This window comes from Lissotriton vulgaris, chromosome 1_1, assembly GCF_964263255.1.
Source record: "Lissotriton vulgaris chromosome 1_1, aLisVul1.2, whole genome shotgun sequence".
In the NCBI taxonomy this organism is placed as follows: domain Eukaryota; kingdom Metazoa; phylum Chordata; class Amphibia; order Caudata; family Salamandridae; genus Lissotriton; species Lissotriton vulgaris.
Window position 1 is genome coordinate 60,024,712 of NC_141685.1, and position 27,272 is coordinate 60,051,983.

General features: G+C 50.8%; 1 protein-coding gene across 1 annotated transcript; it reads left to right on the forward strand.

Annotated features, from left to right (window-relative positions):
- Positions 1 to 341: 341 nt before the first annotated feature.
- On the forward strand, positions 342 to 27,272 carry LOC147737260 (uncharacterized). Its single transcript, XM_086923133.1, has 4 exons — positions 342 to 471; positions 6,467 to 6,537; positions 7,280 to 7,333; positions 21,437 to 27,272. Exon 4 carries the CDS (start codon positions 22,524 to 22,526, stop codon positions 23,667 to 23,669), a length of 1,146 nt encoding a protein of 381 aa, XP_086779259.1. The 5' UTR covers positions 342 to 471; positions 6,467 to 6,537; positions 7,280 to 7,333; positions 21,437 to 22,523; the 3' UTR covers positions 23,670 to 27,272.

A 27,272-nucleotide genomic window follows, 5' to 3' on the forward strand; every position in this document is an offset into this window, starting at 1 on the left:
CAGTGTTTAGAAGATGCTCATCTGAAGTGAAGCTATAAATGCTTTTTTACAGCAGCCAAGTGTGAGGCCATGTACTTGAACTGCCTGACCCTTAAAAACATTCCCGTCTGTGACATGTGAAATCCCAGGTCTTTACAGACACCAATGCTTGTTTGTGTGAAATGTATTCACTCCTGGAGCCTGGAGGTGGCGGTTCTGTCAGCGGCCACCAGAAGGTGCACCTCGTCTGATGTTGAAACCAACTGAGCTGTACATTGGATGAAAGTGAGAAGGGTTTCCTCTTCAGGGTCAGTGGTGGCAGAGACAGCACCAGCAGCAAGTGCTGACATCACTTCCTCCTTGTCCAGCCTGTTGCAGAGGAGGGAGGAGCCCTGTCTGTCTGTGTTTGCAGTTACCTCCATCTTCAGACCCTCAAAGACCCCCTCCCCCCAGACCTCCCCCCAGACCCAGGAGGAGGAGAGAGCACAGGAGGTGAGGCCTGTCCAGGGGTGCAGAGGAGGAGAGGCCTGTCCAGGGGTGCAGAGGAGGAGAGGCCTGTCCAGGGGTGCGGAGGAGGTGAGGCCTGTCCAGGGGTACAGAGGATGAGAGGCCTGTCCAGGGGTGCAGAGGCCTGTCCAGGAGGTGAAGAGGAGGTGAGGCCTGTCCAGGGGTGCAGAGGAGGCGAGGCCTGTTCAAGGGTGCAGAGGAGGAGAGGCCTGTCCAGGGTGCAGAGGAGGTGAGGCCTGTCCAGGGGTGCAGAGGAGGTGAAGCCTGTCCGGAGGGTGCAGAGGAGGAGAGGCCTGTCCAAGGGTGCAGAGGAGGAGAGGCCTGTCCAGGGGTGCAGAGGAGGCGAGGCCTGTCCAGGGGTGCAGAGGAGTAGAGGCCTGTCCAGGGGTGCAGAGGCCTGTCCAGGGGGTAAAGAGGAGGTGAGGCCTGTCCAGAGGCCCAGAGGAGACGAGGCCTGTCCAGGGGTGAAGAGGAGGTGAGACCTGTCCAAGAATGCAGAGGAGGAGTGGCCTGTCCAGGGTGCATTGGAGGCGAGGCCCGTCCAGGGGTGCAGAGTAGGAGAGGACCGTCCAGGGGTGCATAGGAGGTGAGGCCTGTCCAGGGGGGCAGAGGAGGAGAGGCCTGTCCAGGGGTGCAGAGGAGGTGATGCCTGTCCAGGGGTGCAGAGGAGGTGATGCCTGTTCAGGGGTGCAGAGGAGCGGAGGCCTGTCCATGGGTGCGGAGGAGGAGAGGCCTGTCCAGGGGAGCAGAGGAGGTGAAGCCTTTCTAGCCGTGCAGAGGAGGAGAGGCATGTCCAGGGGTGCAGAGGAGGAGAGGCCTGTCCAGGGGAGCGGAGTAGGTGAGGCCTGTCAAGGGGTGCAGCGGAGGTGAGGCCTGTCCAGAGTGCGGAGGAGGTGAGGCCTGTCCAGGGGTCAGAGGAGGTGAGGCTTGTCCAGGGGTGCACAGGAGGTGAGGCCTGTGTCCAGGGGTACAGAGGGGGAGAGGCCTGTCCAGGGGTGCAGATGAGGTGAGGCCTGTCCAGGAATGCAAAGGAGGTGAGGCCTGTCCATGGGTGCAGAGAAGGTGAGGCCTGTCCAGGTGGGCATAGGAGGTGAGGTATGTCCAGGGATGCAGAGGATGTGTGGCCTGTATAGCGGTGCAGAGGAGGAGAGGCTTGTCCAGGGGTGCAGAGGAGGTGAGGCCTGTCAAGGGGTGTCGAGGAGGTGAGGCCTGTCCAGAGGTGTAGAGGAGGTGAGGCCTGTTCATGGGTGCAGAAGAGGTGAGGCCAGTCCAGGGGGTGCAGAGGAGGGGCGGCCTGTGCAGGGGTGCAGAGGCGGTGAGGCCTGTCCAGAGGGTGCAGAGAAGCAGAGGCCTGTCCAGGGGTTCAGAGGAGGTGAGGCCTATCCAGTGGTGCAGAGGAGGTGAGGCCTGTCCAGGGATGCAGAGGAGGAGAGGCCTGTCCAGAGGTGCAGAGGAGGTGAGGCCTGTCCAGGGGTGCAAGGAGGTGAGTCCTGTCCAGGGGTGCAGAAGAGATGAGGCCTGTCCAGAGGTGGAGAGGAGGTGAGGCCTGTCCAGAGGTGGAGAGGATGTGTGGCCTGTATAGCGGTGCAGAGGAGGAGAGGCCTGTCCAGGGGTGCAGAGGAGGTGAGGCCTGTCAAGGGGTGTCGAGGAGGTGAGGCCTGTCCAGAGGTGTAGAGGAGGTGAGGCCTGTCCATGGGTGCAGAAGAGGTGAGGCCAGTCCAGGGGGTGCAGAGGAGGGGCGGCCTGTGCAGGGGTGCAGAGGTGGTGAGGCCTGTCCAGAGGGTGCAGAGGAGCAGAGGCCTGTCCAGGGGTGCAGAGGAGGTGAGGCCTATCCAGTGGTGCAGAGGAGGTGAGGCCTGTCCAGGGATGCAGAGGAGGAGAGGCCTGTCCAGAGGTGCAGAGGAGGTGAGGCCTGTCCAGGGGTGCAAGGAGGTGAGTCCTGTCCAGGGGTGCAGAAGAGATGAGGCCTGTCCAGAGGTGGAGAGGAGGTGAGGCCTGTCCAGAGGTGGAGAGGAGGTGAGGCCTGTCCAGGGGTGCAGAGGAGGAGAGGCCTGTCCAGAGGTGCAGAGGAGGTGAGGCCTGTCCAGAGGGGCAGAAGAGGTGAGGCCTGTCCAGAGGTGGAGAGGAGGTGAGGCCTGTCTAGGGGTGCAGAGGAGGCGAGGCCTGTCCAGGGGTGCAGAGGAGGAGAGGCCTGTCCAGGGGTGAAGAGGAGGTGAGCCTGTCCAGGAATGCAGAGGAGGAGTGCCCTGTCCAGGGGTGCAGATGAGGAGAGGCCTTTCCAGGGGTGCAGATGAGGTGAGGCCTGTCAAGGGGTGCAGAGGAGGTGAGGCCTGTCCAGGGGTGCAGAGGAGGTGAGGCCTGTCCAGGGGTGCAGATGAGGAGAGGCCTGTCCAGGGGTGCAGATGAGGTGAGGCCTGTCCAGGGGTGCAGAGGAGGTGAGGCCTGTCAAGGGGTGCATTGGAGGTGAGGCCTGTCCAGGGGTGCAGAGGAGGTGAGGCCTGTCCAGGGGTGCAGAGGAGGAGAGGCCTGTCCAGGGTGCGGAGGAGGTGAGGCCTGTCCAGGGGAGCAGATGAGGAGAGGCCTGTCCAGGGGTGCAAAAGAGGTGAGGCCTGTCCAAGGGTGCAGAGGAGGTGAGGCCTGTCCAGGGGTACAGAGGAGGCGAGGCCTGTCCACGGGTGCAGAGGAGGTGGGGCCTGTCAAGGGGTGCAGAGGAGGTGAGGCCTGTCAAGGGGTGCAGAGGAGGTGAGGCCTGTCAAGGGGTGCAGAGGAGATGAGGCCTGTCCACGGGTCAGAGGAGGTGAGGCCTGTCCAGGGGTGCAGAGGAGGAGAGGCCTGTCCAGGGGTGCAGATGAGGTGAGGCCTGTCCTGTGTTTGGGTGGTTCATAGAAGGTGGGGCCTGTCCAGGAGGGATGCAGTGGAGATGAGGCCTGTTCGTCCAGGCGGGGTGGTCGAGAGCTGAGTTTAAGTTTGTTCATTGTTGTCCCAAGAGATTTGTGGAATGAGTGTAAGTTGCTTGTAAACTGGTCAGTTAAAGAGCCACAGAGTGAAGCGCCTCAAAATATTTTATTATGTATTACAAGAGAATAATGCAGATTTACAGACAATATTGCAAAGTTGAAGACCGGGTGAAAGAGGACGCATCATTTAGTGTTGCGTCCAGAGGTTAGTGCACATGTCCAGCAAAATGTGAGGCGCTGCAGACCAACATTCTGGATGAGACTTTGTTGTAACCAAAGTACTCTAGTGACAATTGTATTACTAAGCAGAAGAAGATCAAAATAAAAATAATGAGCGCTCAGACAAAATTTTTCCAGACGGGTGACGAAAGTGGTTCTCACGGATTGTATTCTTGTTTTGATTCTGGGTTTGTTGCTGGCATGAATTTGGATATGCACGGCGTTGGTGTACAGAATAATGATGTTCAGTATGTGGAAGGAGGAAATGTTGTTCCTCTGGGTCAGGGCCGGGCTGGGAACCCAAACCAGGCCTGACAATTTTGACAGACTAGCTCCCTGCCTCTTTTGTTGCTGGGGGGGCGATATAGCAGCACCACAGCAAAACCAGCCCCGAGTGACCAATATGTTTCCCGGCACTAAACAATCGGTCCCCACTCTTATAGCTTCCTGGGGAAAAACCGGAAGCCCGTTACGGCCAATCCGGCCCTGCTTAGGGTATAGGGTTTACTAACAGTGGCAATTTAAGTTCTTCAAACACTAATAATGTGCCGAATAAGACATGATCTGTGCGATGTTTGCAGGAACCTGGGAAACTGGAACATGAATCAGATGGCACCGAAAGGGATGTCTCAGTCAATGGTCCCAGCCCAACTGGCCTTTGTTACGAGCATGCAGAAACAAAGGCAGATGTATTGGAACATACCTTCAGTCCAGATAGTCCCACGCCCAATGCAGAATAGAACGCCAAATTCTCAACAAATTCAGGATTTCAACAAAATCTTTTAGTGATTAATAAGGATTTTCCACGACTTGCATCTACACTAGGAGTTTCTACTGGACTGAATCAGACACAATGACGGTGCCTGAGACGGCAGAAGGATTGCATGCTTGGGGCAGTCCTAGAGGTCAACCAGAGTAGCCCTTTTGTGGAAGAAGAAAATGGGAATCCAGCATCTCTTTTAATCCATAAATGTGCCTCCCGTTCCACAGTCAGACTGACGGGAGCTCCCAACCCACCCCTCTTGGGAAAGGAGTCCAAGTTGTAGGCATTTCTAATAAACAAGAAATAATCTGTCAGCAAATGTTCCCGTACAAATTGGGTCATACATGATTGGCCAGAAACTTAAACTGTGATTAAGATACAGTTATTATGTTAGGGAATCACCTTGTAAAATGACTTGTGGCTTTTTAGGGAAGAGTCACAATTAATTATTCATTTTGTAGGTGTGGTTTATTAAATTACATTTTGTTGTGCCATGCTTTCATGAACATTCATTGATTGCTGTCATTTTTACCACATCATGAACCATGTCCATAATGTGTTCTCTCTGCCTAAAAACTTAAGAACTTTTCCTTGATTTCCAAATAAGTAGGTTATATGTCAGTTTGCTATTTGATATTATAAAAAAAATGTTTTCTTATTTCGTAGCACACATTTGTTGAGGTGGTCTGTCTATTGACTTTACAGATAGAGTTAGTTCTGATTCTGGCTTTTGATATACTTTGGAGGTTACCAAAATGTGATCCTCCTGCAAATATTATGATAATTATTTCTCTGACTGAGTAACCATGTTTATGCCTTCAGTAATTATTTGAAACCTTTAATATAGCTTTGATGTTTGTTGTAGCTCCAAAGCAAGGGCCTTTACCATGGGAGCGATCCTTTAATGGGCAGTATTGCCTGCAATGGCTGATTATAAGGTCATTACACTGTATGCCCCATGAGGGTAGAATATGTTAATTAATAATGCAACAGTGTCCTTGGGACCGAGGGGTTGAAACACCTCCGGTAGTCCTGAACCTTTGTTTCACAGATTTTGCTGTGAATGTTCAACAGTCAACAGCCGCATGCGGGACCAGCAATAGCTGTGAAAGGAGGCTGAAGTCAGCCCCTGGCTCTCCCTGGACTCGTCTAAACTGATTTTCATCATTCAGGTGAGCCAAAACAGATGCAGGAGATGAGCAGGACCCCCCCGCTTCCCTTTGAGACGCCATTGACACTGCGAGCTACGGGAGGAGGAAGGGGGAGGCTCCTGTGTGCCCTGCTGCAGGCTCTTTCCTTTGCTTTCTCCTGCCCTCTCCATGTATTTCAGAGAGGCAGAGGCTGTATATAAGGACATTGTAATGTTGAGATTAGCGGGCCTAGATCAGGTTGTATAGGCTGCTGGTGCTCCGTTGTCTCCAATGGAGGTCTCAACATTTCAGTGTTCCAAGCTTTGTCTCGTGAAGGATTTATTCCAATGTTCTAGTCCTTTGGTCGCGGTCCTATAGTGCTCACAAGACACTGACCCTCCACATCATCCCTTCACATAATTTATCAATAAAAAGCGCCAACACATTGATGCCTTGTTGCTTACATTGCTCAGCATTCGAACTCTGCATCAGTTTGAACTTGAACTGAGAGAGCATGGTTTCTATAAATCTAAGAGTGTGGTAGATTTATGAAGTGTGGGGAGAATTATGTACAAGGACATTAACATACCTTTGCTAACCAGATTTTTTTTTATTTGCAAGTTTTATGATCTGTAAATGGAAAGATGTGCTTATGAAGACTGGGACTGGGTTGTTAGGGTCTGTTCTCTGAGGCTGTGGGTGCACTCCATATTCACAGAGACCTTTTCCAGCAAGGGATCATGGTTCTTGGTGAACCAAAAAATTACTTATTCATTAACCATAGTTGCTTCACAATGGCCTCCAGAGAACAAGAAATTCTTTTGTTTTGTAAGTTCAGGACGGTTATTTGGAAGATGGGATGAAGTGTGATTGCCGTCTGACACAAAACTATTTCTTTCCTTCATTTCAAGGTATTCTGGAATGACCAGGCAGTGCTTGTGGCTGCCACCCTTGGAGGAACACAAAATAAAATAACTGCCAGGTAAGGATTCCGATAAGTATAAGTTTCCTTTTCCCCTGTTTCTTCTTTCTCTATTCCCTTTCTTGCTCTCTGTTTTGTTTTTGTCTCTTCACTTCAATATTTGACTCCCTGTGTGCACTATTCTTGTTGTTATCAAACTTATGGTAATTACCATGTTGGGTTGTAGTGCAAGGTCAGTTCCGTTTAGGTCAGTTTTGCCCAGCAGTTCCTTAACTATTGGCACATTTGTCTCCTCCTCAACACCACGTTATACTATCCTCTCTTTGTCCGTTCTTTCGGCATATTTTCTCTCTGGATCTGCCTTCCATCTCTTTACGCACTCCCATGCTGCCCTTTTCTGTCTTGTCTATTTGTATTTGTATCTGGGTTTTATATCGCGCCAAATCACCGACAGGTCTCAAGGCGCTTCTGACCAAGTACAGCAACAAGAAGAGGGTAAATAAGATGCAGATTGCCGGCCTATCTTACAGGGAAAAGACACAGTACAAATGTGTGGACACATGCACACAGTGCTTGCTTTAGGGTGGTGCAACCGGTGGAGCCGCCCCTGGTGCGGACCTTGGGGGCACAGTGTTTAGATGTAACTTATGGGTTCACAAGCATCTGCTGCACAGTTTCCTGTGCTGGAACATGTGGTCAAAGTGGAATATACTTTTTTTTCTCTTTCCTCTATTTTGTGTTTCTCTTTTCTTGACCCTTTTTAGTTTCCTTTACTGTTGTGCTGTTTTTTTCTCTTTTTCAGGTGTTGCATTGCCCGGGTCCTGTCGGAGGAGTGTGATGAGTTCTGAGCCACCAAGTAAGTCCATATCATCCGCACAATTTGAAATAGTGAATTCCACTGAGCTAACTGGACACAGCGTCAGTCTACAGTGCCATTTAAAGCACTGAGTGCAACAAGGCCAATTTCTTTGGTCAATAAAATGTCCCTTCCTAGATCATTGGAAAAGGAATAGATGAATAATTTAAGGGAGTAGGGGAGTAAGTAACATCTAATAATTCATTAAAAGAATTACAAATATCTCACTATCATACTGTGGGCGTGGGAGTAGGGACGACCGTGACACCAAGTGTAGGATTTAAAGAAGGTTTTATTTTCAGGGTTCTTATGGGCTTTGATATAAACATCTTTCTGGTCCTAAAGGTCAGTCTTTCCCGGGCAAAGGTACTGGGATCCGTGGCGCTGGTCTTCTATAGTTTTCCTCACTCACGAAGAGGGGGCCTTCGCTCCGGATACCGATGGATTCGCCACATGCAAAGAAAGACCAACAAGAAGGTAGGCCGTTAGGTCACAGTCCTCTAATAGGGTTGCACCAAGGGACCCAGGGAGTGTGAGGATAAACCCGGTGATTCAAGCGATCTACAAACAGTGCTCCGTGTCAGACATAGAGAGGGTGGGTTTGAGCAGGGAAACAAGGAAGGAGAAGGGTATTGGAAAGGTAGGAATTGCTTTAAGGGAAGTGACAAACAGGGATATATACACGCTATTCGCTAGCACTCCGTCTTCCCACCCAGGCTGCCCAACGCCGCCGTACCTATGACAGCCACACTCCTCCCTCTGGAGTGTGGCACAGCGGTTCGCAGGGTCGTTGGCCTCCTGGCTCGCCTCTTGACTCGGACCCTCCGTCTGCTCCTCCGCGATGTTCTGTACGGTCTTCTCGGTCTCCTTCCTCGACTCTGCTTCCGCTCTCCGTCTCTTCCGCTCCCGCCTTCTCCTCTGCTGTGTCTCCACACCCCGTATACAGTACTTCCGGGGTTTTCACCAATCTGGTTCGTGTGACGTCCTGTAGTGCCGGGCCTTCCTCCTTAGATGTCGACGCCCACTTAAAGGAGCCACTCTCTTCGTCCACGCTATCTGTCTCGTTTCCTCCGTCCTCCCACTCGTTGGTGTGTGGAGAAGTCAGAAATGTACTGTCAAAAGGGTGCGGGCTCCACCATTCCCGAGGGGTATGTTCTCCTACACCATCACATTCCTCCCCCCCTGGATTCTCCCGATCGGGGAGAATGGGCATCCTGGAGAGAAAATCGGCATTCCCGTTGTCCACCCCCTTCCGATGTACTACCGTGAAGGCAAAAGGTTGGAGGAATAAAAACCAGCGCAGTATTCTGGCGTTTTGGGAACGGTTTCTCTGCATCCACTGAAGGGGTGCGTGATCTGAGTGAAGAACGAAGGCCTTACCTTCCAGGTAGTACCTCAACTTGTCTATTGCCCATCAGATGGCCAGGCACTCTTTTTCTACCGTGGGATATTTCCGTTCCCTTGGGTGGAGCTTTCTGCTTATATAGAGTACGGGATGTTCGGCTCCGTCCTCCCCTTCCTGTGATAACACGGCCCCAATGCCCGTGTCTGAGGATTCCGTGGCTAGGGAAAAGGGTTTACCAAAGTTCGTTGGAATGAGAACCGGGCTTGTGGTAAGGGCTGTCTTTAGGGCCTGGAACGCTTTCTGGGCCTCCTCTGAGGAAGGGCTCAGAAGGGTGTTCTTTATGTGTTTCTGCAGGAGGTCGGTTAGGGGACTAGAAAGGTCTGCAAAGTTCCTGATGAACCGTCTATAATATCCTATGAGACCTAGGAAGGCTCTCAGTTCCCTTTTCGTGGATGGAAAAGGAGTGTTGGTTATAGCTTTGATTTTTTCCTCCTGGGGGGCTATGACTCCTTCCCCTAGCATGAATCCCAGGTATTTTACTTTAGGGTATGCTGCTCTTGACTTTCTTACATTCACATGGAGTCCGGCTGCTTGTAATGCGGTTAGGACGTTGGTTATATGTTTCAAATGGTCCTCCCAAGATGTGCTAAAGATGACTATATCATCAAGATACACCAAACTGTATTTGGTGTGTGGTGCCAGCACCCTGTTCATTAACCGCTGGAAAGTAGCTGGGGCTCCATGCAGCCCAAAAGGGAGAACAGTGAATTCAAAGAGCCCAACCTCAGTCGCAAAGGCTGTTTTGTGTCGGTCCTCCTCCCTGAGAGGTACCTGCCAATACCCCTTGGTCAGGTCAAGGGTGGTTATATATCGGGCGTCCCCTATCCGTTCTATTAGCTCATCCACCCGGGGTATTGGAAATGCATCAAAAGACGACACAGCATTCAGGGCTCGGAAGTCAATACAAAAACGGGTAGACCCATCGGGTTTAGGAACCATAACTATGGGAGATGCCCAGTTACTTTTAGAAGGCCTTATCACCCCTAGCCTGAGCATTTCCTGCACTTGCTTCCTCACGTCTGCCCTTTTTGCGGCTGGAATGCGATAGGCCCTCTGTTTCACTACCTGTCCTTCTTTTGTGTGTATCTGGTGTTCAGCCATATGAGTACAACCCGGTGTGTCTGAGAAGATTGGAGAGAAGGGGAGTAAAGTCGTTGTTAACTCCTTTCTTTCTGACTCGGTCAATTCTTCGTTCACTGGAAGATGTTCCAGGGTCGACCCGGTACCACCGGCTGGTAATATTAGATTCGCTGGGTGGGGGTGTTGACCGATCCATTTCTTAAGGAGATTGATGTGGAAGGTCTGTCTCCTATTAGGTGACATTTGTAGGCTGTAGGTGGTACGCCCAAAGGACTCTACCACTTCATAGGGGCCCTTCCACTCGCTCCAAAATGTTTGTGTGGAGGAGGGCAGGAGCACCAAGGCCCAATCCCCTTTTTCTAGGGTCCTCCATTTTTTTCCCTTATCATAATACCATCTTTGAGTAGTTTGGGCTTTTTCTAAGTTAGGGTATGCCAAATCCCTTAGTTTTCCCAGTCAAGATCTTAACTGCTGGGTATATTCCAACAGGTTTCTCTGTTCGGCGGCCTCCTCATTTTCCCATGCTTCCCTGGTTATCTCTAAAAGAGAACGCGGTTGGCGGCCGTACAGTAGCTCAAACGGTGAAAATCCCAAACTGCTCTGTACCTTTGCTCTCACCACATATAGTGCTAAGGGTAGCATTCTGTCCCAGTCCTTGTTTTCGGCGGTTAACAACTTTTTAAGGGTTGTTTTTAATGTCCTGTTATACCTCTCAACGAGGCCATCTGTCTGGGGATGGTAGGCGGACGTTCGGATGTGATGGAGGTCAAGCATCTTACATGCCTCTCTCATCATCGGGGAAACAAAGGGTGTCCCCTGGTCCGTTAGGATTTCTCGTGGAAACCCCACCCTTGAGAATAGCTCTACCAGTTTGTCTGCTACGTTCTTGGTAGTCGGGGCACTGAGGGCAAAGGCCTCTGGGAACCTTGTATTGTAGTCAACCACAACGAGGGCATATGTATGTCCCCGTGATGTGCGGGGTAAGGGACCAATTAAGTCCATCCCCACCCTGTCCCACGGGTTTCCTTTGATTGGTAGCGGCTGTAGGGGTACCGCTGGCGGTCGGGTTAGGTTCTTTTTTTGGCACACCTCGCATTGTCTACAGTAATTTTCTGCCTCTCTATATATACCTGGCCAATAAAAGAGCCACAATATATTCTGTGTCGTTTTCTCACTTCCACTATGCCCAGCGGTTAGGTGGGTGTGGGCGTAGAAAAGAATCTGCTCCCTGAAATCCTTTGGTACCACTAGTTGGGTTGGCTCTCCTTCCTTCCCTTCTCTATAGAGTAGGTCATTGTCTATCCTGAACCTGGGGTATCCCTGGGTTGGAGAGGCTTGAGAGAGATGAGCTGCCTCCCATGCATTTAATAGGGAGGGGTCATTGGCCTGTGCAAATTTAAACCCCCTGTCTATCACCCAGGGTTCTATGGACAGGTAAGCTCCTGCAGGGCGGTCCTTTAACTCCCTTTTAAACAAAGACAGGAAATCTGGGTTATCCACGCCTATAATCAACTCCTCTGGTAAGGACAGGACCACCCCCACTTTCACTGAGCAGGGTTCTCTACCCATCGGGTGCAGGGTTATCTGGGTCATAGGGTAAGGTTTGACGTCGCCATGGACACACCTAATGTGGACGGTACCTTCGTGGCCTATCTGGGTGGGGTGTAACAGCTGTTCCTGGACGACTGACTGTCGACATCCTGAATCAAGTAAGGCTTTCACTAGTTTCTTATTTACTCGTACCCTTACGTAAAAGGATGGACCCATTTCGGCGGTGTACATAATGGCCCGGGGAATATATCCGACCTCCATGGGTTCTTCCGGGGGTCTTGTTGGGGGCACATTCTGGCTATGTGACCCCACTCTCCGCATTCAAAGCACTGTGGCCCCTTCATTTTTTTTTATTTTTTTTTATTTTTTGAAGACGTTTATTATTGTTCAAAAAGTGCAGTACATATAGCAAAGCCTACAACCCTGTGGGCCGGCTGCAAGAAGTCGGTGTATCGTTGGGGCATAGGGTTACAGGGGAAGGCATTGTGCAGTGTTTTGTTCGTTGTCTGGCGTGCCATGTCACGGGTAATTTACGCATAACCTTCGCGTTCAGCACACAATCATCTCTATAATTGACGTCTCATTTTACATTTTTTCTATAATTCAACCATTAACTCTTCAACAAAGAACAGGGCTATTCACATCGGCATGTCCCAGTGTGTCTGTGGTAACAGTGCTGCGCCATGTCCCATCGGTACGTACAGCACCGATGTCCCTTCAATCTGTTAGGTATGCACTGGGAGCGCGTCAGTGGAGTGGGGGATCTATGGCGCGCTTGTGCAGTTAGCTGTGAAGCTGGTGGGGAACAGACTCAGTGAGCGGTGGTGTCCCACCAACTGTCGGCTCAGTGTGCGGCGTGTGTGGCAATCATATGGGTCGCCCCTGTTGCATTTTCGGTGGGTGTCGCCCGCTCCCGGGTTCGTTGCCGAGCGTTCAGTCAGTGGCACCTGTCTGTCGCTGTGTGATGGTGGGTATACTTGCAGCTGGGAAGAACAGGAGTGCGAAACCGTAAACATGGGAGTGTGGAGGGGGCGACGGAAATAGGGGGGGGGGGAGTGTACTCGTGGGGGCTGTGTCGAGGCTGTGGTGCTGAGAGCAAGGGTTGGGTCAGTGTGTGGTAGAGAGCCCTCGTGTGTGTGGCTGGTTGTGTCCGCAGCTTGTGTGTCGGGGGTCAGTGTTGCTCTCAGAGGAGGGAGGGGGGGTGAGCGCGGCGCGCAGCCCTGCCTATGGTGTCGTCGCTCCTGGGGCGCCTGCCCGTCTCAGCTGTCTCTGCGTGAGCCCCCTGGCCTCGCCCTCCTCCTGTAGGGACCCCAGGATGTCATCCCAGATGTGTGCGATCGGGAACTGTCTCAAACCCGCTATCTCCTCTCCGCGCAGCGCCGTGCCCTCTGCTCTGGCCCAATTAGTGAAGGATGTATACCAGTGTGCGGGAGTTGGCGGTTCTCTTCTTTTCCAGTGCCTAGTGAGCAGGCGCTTGGCCGTGATAAGGCCTAGGTCCCAGAACCGGGCTTGCGTTTTATTTTGTTTAGTCCTTTTGTATAACCCAAGAACGCATGCCTCCCATGTGTTAGGTAGTCCCGGGCCTGTGCTGTGTATCAGGAGTGATGTCACCTCCCCCCAGTATGTGGACAGAGTTGGGCAGCTCCAAAGCATATGCAGGATGTCCGCACCCAGCAAGTCGCATCTGGGACAGGCGGCGGTGTCAGTCGTAAAGTATTTATTTATTCTGTCTGGCGATAGATACGCCTGGTGCAGGATATACAGCTGAATGGTGCGGAAATGGGAGTTACGTGGGACGTTCACAGGGCTGGCCAGGACCAGTTTCCATTCTTTATCTGTCCAATCCCTCCCTCGGTGGGCTGCCCATTTGTCCCTAATCGGTTGTGTGGGCCTCTGGGTGTGTATGAGGAGTGCCTGCGCCAGCCAGTGTGTAATATGTGAGCCTCTGCCCATAACATGCAGGTATTGGATTAAGTGATGGAGCGGTGGCTCCTCTTGGATATCCCCCCAGGACTCCGTATATGTCCTCACCACTGACGCGTGGAGCAGGAATTGCCCTGCCGGCAGGCCTGTGCCCTCCGATAGCTCCGCAAAAGGAAGCAGGGCCCCGTCCGCGTATAGGTCGTCCATTGTCTCCACTCCGGCGGCAATCCAGGGTTTCATGTTGCGTGGTGTCACCATCCCATTCCTCCGGGGGGTACCCAGCAGGGGAAGGGCAGGGGCATACGGCCTAACATTCTTTGTCAGCTTCAAGCAGCGAATGAAGCATTTTCGGGCTACGGCCATGTGCAGGGGCAGAGGGCGAGGTCCCTTGGTCAGTGGATGAAACAGGGCGCACACCTGTGGGTGTGTCCATTGGTAGTCCGCGTTGGCGGTGTCGTCGAGGTTGAGTCGCTGAGCCAGTACGTCACCCATTGCAGCTGCGCTGCCAGGTAGTACAACTCCATATTGGGGACCGCCAGCCCTCCCTCCGCTGTCGGGGAGTACAACTTCGCCAGGGCCACTCGTGGGCGCCCCGTGTTCCAGATTAAGCCGCGGAGCATCGACTCCAGTTCGCGGAAGATCCTCGTGGGGACATACAGTGGGATATTCGCAAAGTGGTAGAGTAGCATGGGTAGCGCTATCATTTTAGACAGCGCGATCCGGCTGGGCACATTCAATGGCAAGGTCTTCCAGAAGTTCATCTGGGCCCTCAGCGAGGACACGGCGCGCACCAGGTTGCCCTCCAGTATGTTCTGCGGGTCTCTGTAAATGTGTAGCCCGAGGTACTTGAACGTAGTCGGGTACCAGGTAAGCCGGGCACCACCAAGGTGCACCTCACATTCCTCCAGGTCCGGGCTGAAGGCGTATACTCCGGGCTTGGTCCAATTGACCCTGAGGCCCGACACCTCCTCGAAGGTCCGGAATATGTCCGACAGTGTTGCGGGCACCGCGGTGAGGTCTCGCACATAGAGTAATAGGTCATCCGCGTACAGCGAGACCGTGTGCACCCCGTCAGCCAGCGGGATCCCCCATTCCACTCCCTTGTCCCGCAGTAGAGCTGCCAGGGGTTCGATGGCCAGGGAGAAGAGAAGGGGTGACAGGGGGCAGCCTTGTCTGGTGCCCCTGCGTACCCGCACCGTCTCTGACAGCAGCCTGCCCGTCCGCACGCGGACGCTAGGTCTCTGGTAAAGCAGCCCGACCATGTCCACGAAGGCATCCCTTACTCCAAGTTTGTCCAACACCGCTCCTAAGAACGGCCACTCCACCGAGTCGAAGGCCTTCTCTAGGTCTAAGACGAGGCACCCCGATCTCGGCCAGTGTATTGTGGCCGCTTCCTGGACTCGGAAGAGGCGTCGCAAGTTACGGGAAGTGCTCCTCGCCGGCATGAACCCGTTTTGGTCTGTATGTACCAGGGCCGGGACCTCCAGGGTCAGGCGGCGGGCCAGCAGGGAGGTGAAGATTTTGTAGTCCGTGTTCAACATGGCTAAAGGCCTGTAGGACCCCATGCACGTGCCATCCCTACCTGGCTTCAACAGCGAAACCAGGTTCGCCTCGTTTAGTGAGTCTGGGAGCGCCGAGTCCTCGATCGCATGTGCATATAGCTTGAGCATCTCCGGGATCAGTGTGTCCGAGCAGGCCTTGAAGAACTCGGCAGGTAGGCCATCAGGGCCGGGAGACTTGCCATTGGACAATGCGAAGATTGCCTCTCGCATTTCCTCTTGGGTGAATGGTCCCCCTAGATCCCCCTGTTGCGCGTTCGTCAGGGAAGGCAGTTGAATGTCTGCAAGGAAATCCGCAATGGTGGCCGCGGAGACCCTCAGTTGTGACTTGTACAGGGCCTGGTAGTGCCCCACAAACGCCTGATGTATCTTGCTTTGTGTGTACACTATCTCCCCTCCAGCTGTCCGGATAGCGGATACCGGTTCCGTGCGGGACTCTTGTTTGACCAGCCAAGCCAGTAGTCTCCCGGCTTGTCGCTGTGTTGGTGCACCCTCGCGGAGTGGGCCGCGAAATTAACGTGCCTCAGTCTTTCTAGTAGCGCCGCATGTTCCTCACGGGCCTCCCGCAGCCGGTCACCCGCGCCGGCCACCGCCTCCCGCTCCCAACGGAGTAAGTCCGCCTCCACCCTGCATAGGTTCGCCTCTAATTTCTTCTGTATGCTCCCTTGTGTGCCCAGGCAGTGACCCCGTATCACCACTTTGAAGGCGTCCCATTCCACGCTCGGAGAGGACGCTGTGCCCGAGTTGACGGTGAAGTATTGTGCTACTCGGGCCTGCAGGGCGTCTCTAAAGGGGGCGTCGAGTAGCAGAGCGGGTTGTAACCGCCATGTGGGGATGGGTGGGTGCGGGCGTTCCCAAGCTACTGCCAACGTGTGTGGGTTGTGGTCTGAATGTGTCCGGCCGAGGTATTGTGACTCAGTAATGTGCGGTAGCATTTCCGTTGTCACCATGTATCTGTCTAGGCGGACATGTAGCGCGTGTGCCCCCGAGTAGTATGAGTATACCCTGGTGTCTGGGTTGTGCGCGCGCCATGCATCTTTGAGGTCCCACTGCGTCGCCCATCTCGTGAGTGCCTTTGCAGCCCCTAAGGATGTGGCATCTGGCCTGGGCGGGGTCGAACGGTCCAGTACAGGGTCTAGCACTGTGTTGTAGTCACCTCCCAGTACCCAGGGGACACCGTGCCAGGGCGCCAGTTTTTCCGAAAGGTTTGTCAGGAAGCTTCCCTGGTCTGTGTTTGGAGAGTAAACGGACGCCAGGACTACTGGCTGCCCGTCCATCCGACCCTTCACTAGTACATATCTCCCCCTCTGGTCCGTGAGCACTTCCGACATTGTGAAGGGGGTGCCCGGCCTGACCCACAGTAGCGTCCCACGGGCAAACGAGGAGTATTCAGTGGCGTATAACTGACCCCTCCACCTGCGCCGTAGTGCAGCCACGTCCGCCCCACATAGGTGTGTCTCCTGCAGGAGTGCGATCTGTACTTGCTGCCTTTTCAGGTAGGAATATATTTGGTATCTGCGCGCGGGTGTGTGCATGCCCCTGATATTCCAAGTGCATATCTTAATCGAAGTCATAGTAGCGGTGTGTACTCCTCCCCATCTTTCTTACAAACAGCAGCTCCACTAGGGGCTCTCCCATCGCTATTCTCAGCATGCCCGTCTCCACTCCCCGAAGTACACTTAGCATTGTTCAGGTAGACATTAGGTAGGGGAAAAACAATGAACAACAGTAACCAACTGTGGGTGAGTCCCACTAAAATACCAAAGGGGCAGTGGCGAAACGGGCCACCATCCATAATCTCAATTGAGAGGGACAACCGTTCCAGTCTAAGGGGCAGTGCACATAAGCCCAGTTGAGGCCAAGAGGATGTTAAGTCGATTAAAGGGATTCCAGTTCCATCCCCGAGCCTCAAGTTGCAAGCCGTTGCTGGCCACCGGCTGTGGTCCGGCACACGACGCCGTTCTGTTCATGCGGGGCCCCGCTTGTGCGAGTCCCGGCCATTGGGGGGGGAAGGGTTGTGGTACTGTGCGGGCTCTCGGCCCCAGTCAGGAAGGGCACCCCTTCCCCCCCGGGCCGTATCTGCAGACGGCCAAGGACGAGTACGGGTCAAGAGGCAACCCCACCAACACCAACCCCGCTGGCCACCAGCGCCATTTAGGCAGTACTCACTGTTCATGTGGTCCACTGTCCATTCGGTAGGCAGGGGGGAGAGGAGTGCGCCCCCGGCTGCGCCTGGCGTCGGCTGCACCTCAGCGTCCTGTGGGCCATTGCCGCTTCCCCCCCGCCTTGACGGTTATTTTCCAGACTTCTCCTGTGGGGTTAGTGGAACAGGTCTGAGGTTTGCGGCGTGACCACCGGCAGTTCCACAGAGAGCTGTGAGTTTGGGATCCCGTAGATGGCTTCGTCGTCATCACTGGGCGCTGTCTGCTGACCGTCCTCGAGGTTCGTTTCCTGGGAGGGCGGGTTGCTGAGCTGGGAAACTTTTCGGAGCGCATCGCGTTGTTCCTGGAGCATCTGATCCAACGGGGGAGAGTGTCGCGACCCTTCCTCCGCCCGCTGGGACTGTTGAGTTCTGTGTCTCCGGCGGTGCCGTGGGCCGCGCTGCCTGGGCCTCACCTCGCCCCCACGATGGTGCTTGGGTGCCGTGTCTGTGCCTCAGTCCAGCCACTCGCTGACCTCCCCGGGGGTCCCGAAGAAGTAAGTGTTGTCCCCTCCACCACTCTCAGCTTTGCGGGGAAGAGCAGGGAGTATTTGAGGCCTGCAGTGCGTAACCTCCTCTTAACTTCCAGGAAGTCGTGTCTTTGGCGTTGCACCTGGATGGTGTAGTCGGGGAAAAACATGATCGACGCATTGTCTATGCGTATTTCACCCATTCGCCTCGTTTCCCGCAGCACCGTGTCCCGGTCCCTGTAGTTCAGTATCCTGAAGAGCAGTGGTCTTGGGTTGGCGCCAGTTGTGTAGGGCCTGGTCGGCACTCGGTGCGCGCGTTCCACGACAAAGTGGGGCGATAGTGTGCCCTCAGGCAACAGGGCCCGTAGCCAGTCTTCCACATGCTGCGTGGGGTGGTTCCCTTCCCATTTTTCCGGGACACCTACGAGCCTGATGTTGTTGCGTCTCGCCCTACCTTCCGCATCTTCAGCCCTGTCTTCCAGGAACTCTACTCTGTTCAGGAGATCCTGCACTTGCCTGTCCGTTTGAGTGACTTTGGACTCGATCTCCTTCACTGCGCCCTCCAGGACCTTGGTCCGGTCGGACAACTTCCTGTGGTCGTCCCGCAGGAGGGTCAGGTCCACAGCCACGCCATCTATCTTGGACTCTAGGGAGGTTCTGGTCTGCTGGAGCGACTGTTCCATTCGCTCTACGGCCGCCAGCACACTGTCTAGTCTCGTGGCCAATTGCTCGGCAGCCATTTTGTCGAGCAGCTTGTTCGTTTTCCCCTTTGGCGGGGCCCCACCAGTCCCGGTGCGGGTACGCACCCCTCCTGACATGTGCGGGGGTGCACGTCCAGCAGAGTCTTTGTCTCCACCACTCTGGTGGCACCTCTGAGATTACACCCCGCCTGGGTTGGGGGTCTGTTGGTCCGAGGTTCCCCCCTCAACCGTGGCCAGCGTCTTTGCAGGGGGGGGGGGTCCGGCGGGTCTCCTCCCTTCCGCGGCCCAGCTCCGCCACGCAGCCCCAAGCGCAGCGGGTGTCCCGAGAGTCCGGGTGTCTCGTGTGTGGTCGGCCACTTCTTCCTGGCTTATTCCCCCCTGCACGTGTGCCTCTGCGGGGGGGGGGAGGGGTCCGCAAGTGTCTCCCCAGGTGCCCTCACTGCAGGGGGGGGGCTGTCCGCTGTGTCACCAGCTGTGGAGCGCAGGTCTGACCGGGGGCTCTGGTCCGCGGTGGCAAGCTGTGGGCGGCCTCTCCGCCCCGGTTCTCCCGCTCCTGCTTGCGTGCCTGTAACTCACTGGGTGGCGCCTGGTGCTGTGCGGTGCCCCGGGGGCCTCCCGTCTCTCCCACTCCTCACCGGGCAGTCTGCGCTCCTTGGTTGCCTCAGGTGTGCCGGCAGCAGTCCTGCTGGAGCCGCGATGTGGGTGCTGGGCTTTCGTTGTCCGCTGGTCAGGGCAGTAGCGGCAGGGCAGGGCAGGGCATCTGTCGAACCCTCGGTGGTCGCTCCCAGTGCGGCAGCAGTCCGCTGGCGGCCCTCGGGAAGTGCGGGCCGGGGCCTATGTGGGGCCCAAGCCTCGGTCTCTCGTGGCCCCACCGCCGGCCGGGAGGCCTCCGGGCCCGCAGGAGGGTCGTGGGACAGGTCGGGGTCCGGCCCGACGGAGCCTCGGATCGAAAGTCGGCCAGACTGCCGAGATGACCTCCGTGGTTGTCCGCCTGCAATTTCCGGCGGCCTCGGTGAATTTTGGCGGATAATCGGCTCGGGGAAGGGGAGCTTAACACGGAGCTCTACCCAAGCACGTCCTCCGCCATTGCGTGCTTAGCCACGCCCCCACTGTGGCCCCTTCATACTGGGTCCTTCCGGTTTAAACGGGCGCGGTTTGATTGGTTCGGGGACCGTCTTCTTTTTATCCATCATGGACTGAGTGGGAGTGGATTTATTGCTTCTTTCTGTATCCCATGGAAAAGTCCGTGCTCTGTTGTAGTTGGCTGCCAATTCGATGGCTTGAGCCGCCGTTAGACCGAGGTGTTGCCTTAACCATCTCTGTGTGCCATAAGGCAGAACCTCCATAAACTGTTCCAGTATGATGCTGGACATGACCTCGTCCTTGCTCCTGATGTCCGGTCTGAGCCATATTTCTGCGGCCATCTTGACTCGTAGATACATGGTTTTGGGGTTCTCTCCCGGGATTCCCTTCTCCTTTCTGAAACGGAGTCTGTATGCTTCTGCATCCATCCCTAGGTGGTCGAGAATTACCGCTTTTATGTCGGCATAGGAGGATGTTCCTGAATGGTTTGCCACCTGACAGGCAGTTTGGGCTTCTCCGGTCAATAGAGGGGCCAAAAAGAAGGGCCATTTTTCCTCAGGCCACCCACAGGCTCTTGCTGCGCGCTCGAAGTTTAATAGGAACGCGTCGGGATTTTCCCCGGTCACATACTTTTGCAAAGCTACCCCTGACGGATGAGGTCCAACAGGCCATCTGTCCAAGGGTGAGGAGGTGGTGGGGGTTTGTACAACCTTTTGCAGGGTGTCCAGTTGCTGGGACATAGAGGTTCGGAACAAGTCCCGGTCGGCATCAGCGGTGTTAATCTGTTGGCTTATTGCCCATTCCAGCTTTTGTTGCCCTTCTATAAGAGTCTGATTCACCTGTTCCATTGCCATGGTCGCTTTTGGAGGGGATGGTCCCACTTCTGACACCAGTGTGGGCGTGGGAGTAGGGACGACCGTGACACCAGGTGTAGGATTTAAAGAAGGTTTTATTTTCAGGGTTCTTATGGGCTTTGATATAAACGTCTTTCTGGTCCTAAAGGTCAGTCTTTCCCGGGCAAAGGTACTGGGGTCCGTGGCGCTGGTTTTCTATAGTTTTCCTCACTCAGGAAGAGGGGGTCTTCGCTCCAGATACCGATGGATTCGCCACATGCAAAGAAAGACCAACAAGAAGGGAGGCCGTTAGGTCACAGTCCTCTAATAGGGTTGCACCAAGGGACCCAGGGAGTGTGAGGATAAACCCGGTGATTCAAGCGATCTACAAACAGTGCTCCGTGTTAGACATAGAGAGGGGTGGGTTTGAGCAGGGAAACAAGGAAAGAGAAGGGTATTGGAAGGGTAGGAATTGCTTAAAGGGAAGTGAAAAACAGGGATATATACACGCTATTCGCTAGCACTCCGTCTTCCCACCCAGGCTGCCCAACGCCGCCGTACCTGTGACAGCCACACTCCTCCCTCGGGAGTGTGGCACGGCAGTTCGCAGGGTCGTTGGCCTCCTGGCTCGCCTCTTGACTCGGACCCTCCGTCTGCTCCTCCGCGATGTTCTGTACGGTCCTCTCGGTCTCCTTCCTCGACTCTGCTTCCGCTCTCTGTCTCTTCTGCTCCCGCCTTCTCCTCCGCGGTGTCTCCACACCCCGTATACAGTACTTCCGGGGTTTTCACCAATCTGGTTCTCATGACGTCCTGTAGTGCCGGGCCTTCCTCCTTAGAAGTCGACGCCCACTTAAAGGAGCCGCTCTCTTCGTCCACGCTATCCGTCTCGTTTCCTCCGTCCTCCCACTCGTTGGTCTGTGGAGAAGTCGAAAATGTACTGTCCGAAGGGTGCGGGCTCCACCATTCCCGAGGGGTATGTTCTCCTACTCCATTACACATACCAGCCTGTTTCACAGAGAGTGTAAATTGATAGTGTTGGCTGCTTCTGAGAATCTGTGAATCTGTGGCGCAATATATGTGCAACTTGAGTTTTTTTCTTAAATATGCACTATGTTTGCTCCCCCATCCTTGATTTCCAGTGATCCCAAGCTCCCGATCTACACTGTTTCACCACTATCAGAAATGCAGCTCAAACTGATTTCCTATCTTGTTTTTGTCAATACTTTCTTTGTGCAAAGTATAAGGTCATAAATATTTCTCTTTGTGTTCATTTACAATCTCTGACTCCGTTTCTACAGGTGACTGAAGCATGAACAGAAAAAAGTTTTAAATTTAGTGAAACACAACGAAAAGGATTATTTCAAGGAAAGTTAAAACATTCTGGAGCTCTAGAGAAGAAACACTTTCCATGTGCTCGGAATGGTGAGGAACTTGGAGCAGAAGAAACTGGTGAATGTGAAAGTTGTCAAATCCCTAAAGTAGACTGACCATAAATGTTTACTGAGTGTCAGTAACTGAGATTGAGGAGAACATTGGGCACAATTGATGCCCACGCAGTGCGCATGGGAATACTCAGTGTTGTAAATTCTGTTTGATGGTTTATGAGAAAAGCTTTATAGACCCAAACCCTCCCCAACAGATCAGTATCCGTAGATGTGATGTGACAGAACTGTCAAGAAGACTAATATCCTTGGTTTACAAGCGCAAGCTTTTGTTTCCATCTCCTGTGATTCAGAGGAGAGAAAACATTGTTTAAAAGAAAGTCATTGTAAATGCCCTTTCTCAGATGTCGTTACAGCAAAGACGCTGGATTATCATTTCCAATATAGGAAGATTTTTCCCCACCAAATCTGTCTCTTGGGTTGATCCGAGTGGTTTCCAAGTTTCCCAGACCTTCAAAGTCAATCATGTACATGCCTTAGCCTTAGCCGGTAGGTGTTAAAAGCATGTACTGGCACGGAAAGCTTAAAAGGGGCCAATGTTGCATGATTGATAATACATAAAACTGCCCTGGCATGCCCTAATCATCTGTCATTACTTGTGTGAACAAATACACTTAACAGGCAAACACTACGCCTCAAAGACCTCGTCAGTGCTTTTAAAATTCCTAAATCAAATGTAATAAACTGGAGTCACAAAATCACCAGGCATAACTTGGAGAAAATGAATCCACGAGGAGCATCTTAATAAACACAAGGGGCTCCTCAGTGAAAGTTTATAAGAGAAGTTAGATAGGTGTCTTTAAAAGTAGGAACATGATCTCCAGGTAAAAACTATAATTAGTTAAATACAATTGTTATGAAGATCATCTGCAGTGCATTTTATAAGTTAATGTTGAGTGTAACATAAACAAGTACAGACTTTGGAATCAGATTTATTCTTAAGATGGCATGTATCCAGGAACAAACCCAAATCGGAGAAACAAACAACTTGAATACGAGCAAAGAATGTGAAAGCAGCTTTAGTTTTCAATCTCACCTCACTAAACACAAGAGAAATCACACTGGACAAAAACCCTACCAGTGCCCTGAATGCCAGAAAAGCTTCAGTCATAAATCCTCTCTCATGCAACATGTGAAAACCCACACTGGTCAAAAAACATTTCAGTGCTCCACGTGCCAAAAAAGCTTCAGTTATTGGCGTAGTCTGATTCGACATCAAGTAACTCATAGTGGACAAAAAACTTATCAGTGCTCTGAATGCTGGAAAAGCTTCAGTCGGAAATCCAACCTTACTGTGCATGAAAGAATCCACACTGGGCATAAACCCTATCAGTGTTCTGAATGCCCAAAAAGGTTCCATCAGAAATTCAGTTTAACTGTACATGAGAGAGTCCATACTGGGCTCAAACTGTATCAGTGCTCTGAATGCCAGAAAAGCTTCAGTCGGAAAATAACTCTCATGAACCATGAGAGCACTCACACTGGGAAAAAACCTTATCGATGCATAGAATGCCATAAACAATTCGGTCTGAAATCCAGTTTAATGTATCATGAGAAAACCCACACTAGGCAAAAACCTTATCAGTGCTCTGAATGTTGGAAAAGTTTTATTCAGAAATCTGAGCTCTCTCGACATGAGAATACTCACACTGGACTAAAACCTTATCAGTGCTCTGAATGCTGGAAAAACTTTATTCAGAAATCTGAGCTCTCTCGACATGAGAGAACTCACACTGGGCAGAAACCGTATCCGTGCTCTGAATGCCAGAAAAGCTTCAGTCAGAAATCCAACCTCACTGTACATGAAAGAACCCACACTGGGCAAAAACCTTATCAGTGCTCTGAATGTTGGAAAAGTTTTATTCAGAAATCTGAGCTCTCTCGACATGAGAATACTCACACTGGACTAAAACCTTATCAGTGCTCTAAATGCTGGAAAAGCTTTATTCAGAAATCTGAGCTCTCTCAACATGAGAACACTCACACTGGGTATAAACTGTATCAGTGTTCAGAATGCCAGAAAAGCTTCAGTCAGAAAATAAATCTCACTAGACATGAGAGAACTCACACTGGGCACTCACCTTCTTAGCTCTCTGAATACTGGAAAAGTTTCAGCCAGAAATCTGGCCTTACTCAACCTGCAAGAACTTACTGGGAAAAACCTTGTAATTGTTCTAAATGCCAGGGAAGTGTCTGCTGGAGATTCAATTTGATTCAACATGAAAATGAACAGCGAGAAAGAAAATTGTCCGTGCCCTCAATGTGACAAAAACTTCAGTTGTAAATGTAACCTTTCTACATAAGAGATACAATGCGGGAGAATAAAATTTGCTCACTGTAAACCCTGGGGGGAAGTTTCAGAACCGCAAAACCTTCAGATGAAGCAGCCAAAAAGAAATCAATCCATTGATTATCCTACAAACTCTACTGAGAAAAGCACACATCGAGGCATGGAAATGCTTGTAATAACTTAATTCCTTAGTAACTATTTGTGGCCTCATTCCATTCAGTGTGTTTTGCTCCCTGTGTGTTTATAAGCCGTGGCTCGGACCCACAAAGTCCATTCGATCCTAAACTTTGAGGCCACGCTCCTAGGATCAAGAATCTAAGTAACCTCAAACTGTTTCCAGCCCTAATGAGCCTCAGCAGGAAGCTGCAGCAGGAGTCCCTTTGTCGTAGGTCTCTATGGGACCAACATCTGCTCATGTCTGTGCCACTTAGGGCCAATCATTGAGAAAAACTAAAGGTGATGGATGGACTGGTAGTTGATCTCAGTAACATCCCACCAGATCATTCTCTAGTCTTTGTACCACTACAGACAGGGCCAACTCCATACAAACCATTCTTGGCCCCACCATAAATAGTCCTAATGACTTCTGTTCTGAGGGGACACGGCCTCGTATTACAAAGATCCACTTTATTGACCTCTTTCCATGCCCTTTTGCTAGAAATGGAACCTGCTTCCTATCTGCTGAGGACAGTTTCACCAGCTTTACAATCACATCAGATACACCCAAGAGAGTCTCACAGATAATCAGGCCTAATCATAAACTAATATATGACTAAAATACAACAAAATGCTATTCACAAACTACGTGCGGTCATTCTACCTCTCCTATCTTTTTCTTTGTAGAGTTGTCTGCCTCGACTGCTTAGTTTCTGCACATGTATACTTTTGTGGGGTAAATGTGAGAGGTACAGAGGGGAGTGGGTGTAAAATGTGTAATATTTATGAATAAAGGGGAGGGCTAAGGAAGGAGTAAGGAGGGATTTAGGGAATCACAAGCACTCACCCACAAACGAGTAAACCCATTGCTATTTATAAACCACAGCTCTAAAGTCACTACAGGCCTAATGTACCTAAAACAGTTCTAAATGTACTCTAGCTCGGAGCCGGAGTAAAGGCAACAACACATACGGCCATCCACTGGAATTGCAACACACTCCCATAAATAATAATGGATCTACGGACATGAATTAAAACCCCATAGGAAATCATGGTAAATTAAATATTTTAAATTAGTTAAAAATCTAAATAAATTAAATTAAATGGCAAAAAATATCTAAAAAGAAAACATAACTCATTATTTTATAATGTTTTAATAACATCTGTTTGATTGAAACACTAATATAACATTCATTTTTAGAAAAGTATAATTACATTTGTTATAATTAATGCTCTTCATCACATTTTTCACAAAATTATTAATACATAATATAAATGTTAATTTAGGTGGGACACCTTTAATTGAACTTTAAAAACAATATAATCTTCTATAGTTTCAACTTGGGTGGAATTTCCCTGTGTAAAAAATATAAAGAATGTTTCAATTGTTCATTACACTTGAAAAAAATGTAATATTTTTATGTTAAATACAAATGCAACTTATATACTTTAAATATAGAACAAAGTAAGAAATGCTACAGTAATAATTTGTATTTTAATTAGATATTTAATTCATTTTAAATGTAAAAAAAAATATTTAAAGATCTGTTTAAAAATCCAAACTAGGTAAAATCATCTTATTTTCTATTATGTACTCAGAATTACTGAATTACCTTACTCACCTCTGTTCAGAGGGGACACATCCTTAAAAATGTATGTATAGAATTAATTCTTTTTTTATAGTTGCAATATTTTTAAAATTAAAAGATTAAAATATGTTATCACAAACTAATGAATTTTAAAGTATATGTTGTTATACAGCATTCTTTTGAATGTATATGTAGTTTTATAAGGCAAAACACATTATTTTATCTTTATTTTCTAATGGGTTTGATTTTTAGGTCTCTCCCTCCATTATTTTCTAAGGGACGGTTTTGCATTACCAGTGGTTGGCCATGTGTGGTGCTGCACCTTCTATTGCTCCACTTTGTATGTAGTAAGTTTCATTTGTAAATTTTACTCCACCTCTATTTAAGTGTGTGCAGACGTAGAAGTCCACACTTTTCAGTAACTTTATACTTGTAATGGTGAATAGCTACAAGTAGCAAAGTTACTCTAAGAGCATCCTTGCATGTATAGATTACACACAGGTGTAAGATACATTTGTGAATAGCCTCGAGGCGTCCAACTCAACCTGAGAGTTTCATTTTTGTGGTAATGCTAAAGTGGACGCCGCACTTGGGCAGTTATTAAAGTGAATGGGATGATCCTGCGAAAACAACAGAGCACTCGTCTGATGTGTTTGTTTGGCTGAGGAGCAGCAACAAATATCTTGAAGTAATTTTCCTGGACTTGCTACTTCACTCGGCCTCCTGATGGACTCTTGTAGCAGCTATTTGATACTGTAGTAGTAGGATAAGGTACTTTCTCCATTTTGTTAACCATGTTATCATGATTTGATGTACCCTTCTCCTCTTCCTATTACCTGATGTTGTTGTATTTACCGGCACATTGGTGCTGAAATCTCATCTGCTGTTATCTGGTTCTGAGGGGCTTTTATTCTTATACGATGAACAGTTATTACTCTCGCTGTACGGCTACAATGTAAGCAGCGAGAGTTCAAAATCTGAGATCCCTGCACCTTGAGCTGCCTTCATTGGTATTCTACCTTTACACGTGGATAACTGAAATATGAGTTTGAAGCGTTGATTGACCTTTGAACCTGTTGTGATGTAACTTGACGGTTACAAGCTTCATGTTTGAACCATCAGCGTGAGCTCCAGTACGCTGCTTGTTCTCACACCACAATCCGTACTTTCACTGGGATCATCAATCTTGAACCATCTCCATAACACGGAGCTCTGAAGGCTTTCCAGCTATTGTAACTGCCTGAAGTTTCACGCATTTTGATGGCCGTAAATTGTGGTTCAACTTGATGACCCAACTCTACTTTGTGTTCATTTTTAACTTCAAGCCACTTCTGTGCATCTCGTCAGCTTCTGGGACCGATTCAGTCCAAAACCTTGAATCAAATTCCAGTGATAATCATCACCAGAAACTGGACTTACTGGTGCCACCTTGAGCATGGCTAATGAGAACAAATACTATTTTGTATGTGGCTTCATCATTGAGTTAGTGGATCTGCTTTTTGTTCTTAATTGTCTTTTTTTGTGGTTTCGAAGACAGAACTAACTGTGTCCTTTATTTTCTTTGGGACAGCTGTTTTGCTAATCAATAATCCTTAAAACACTGACCTGGTTTTGATTTTACTCCAGAGTAATTATTAAATATTACTGTTTATCTAAA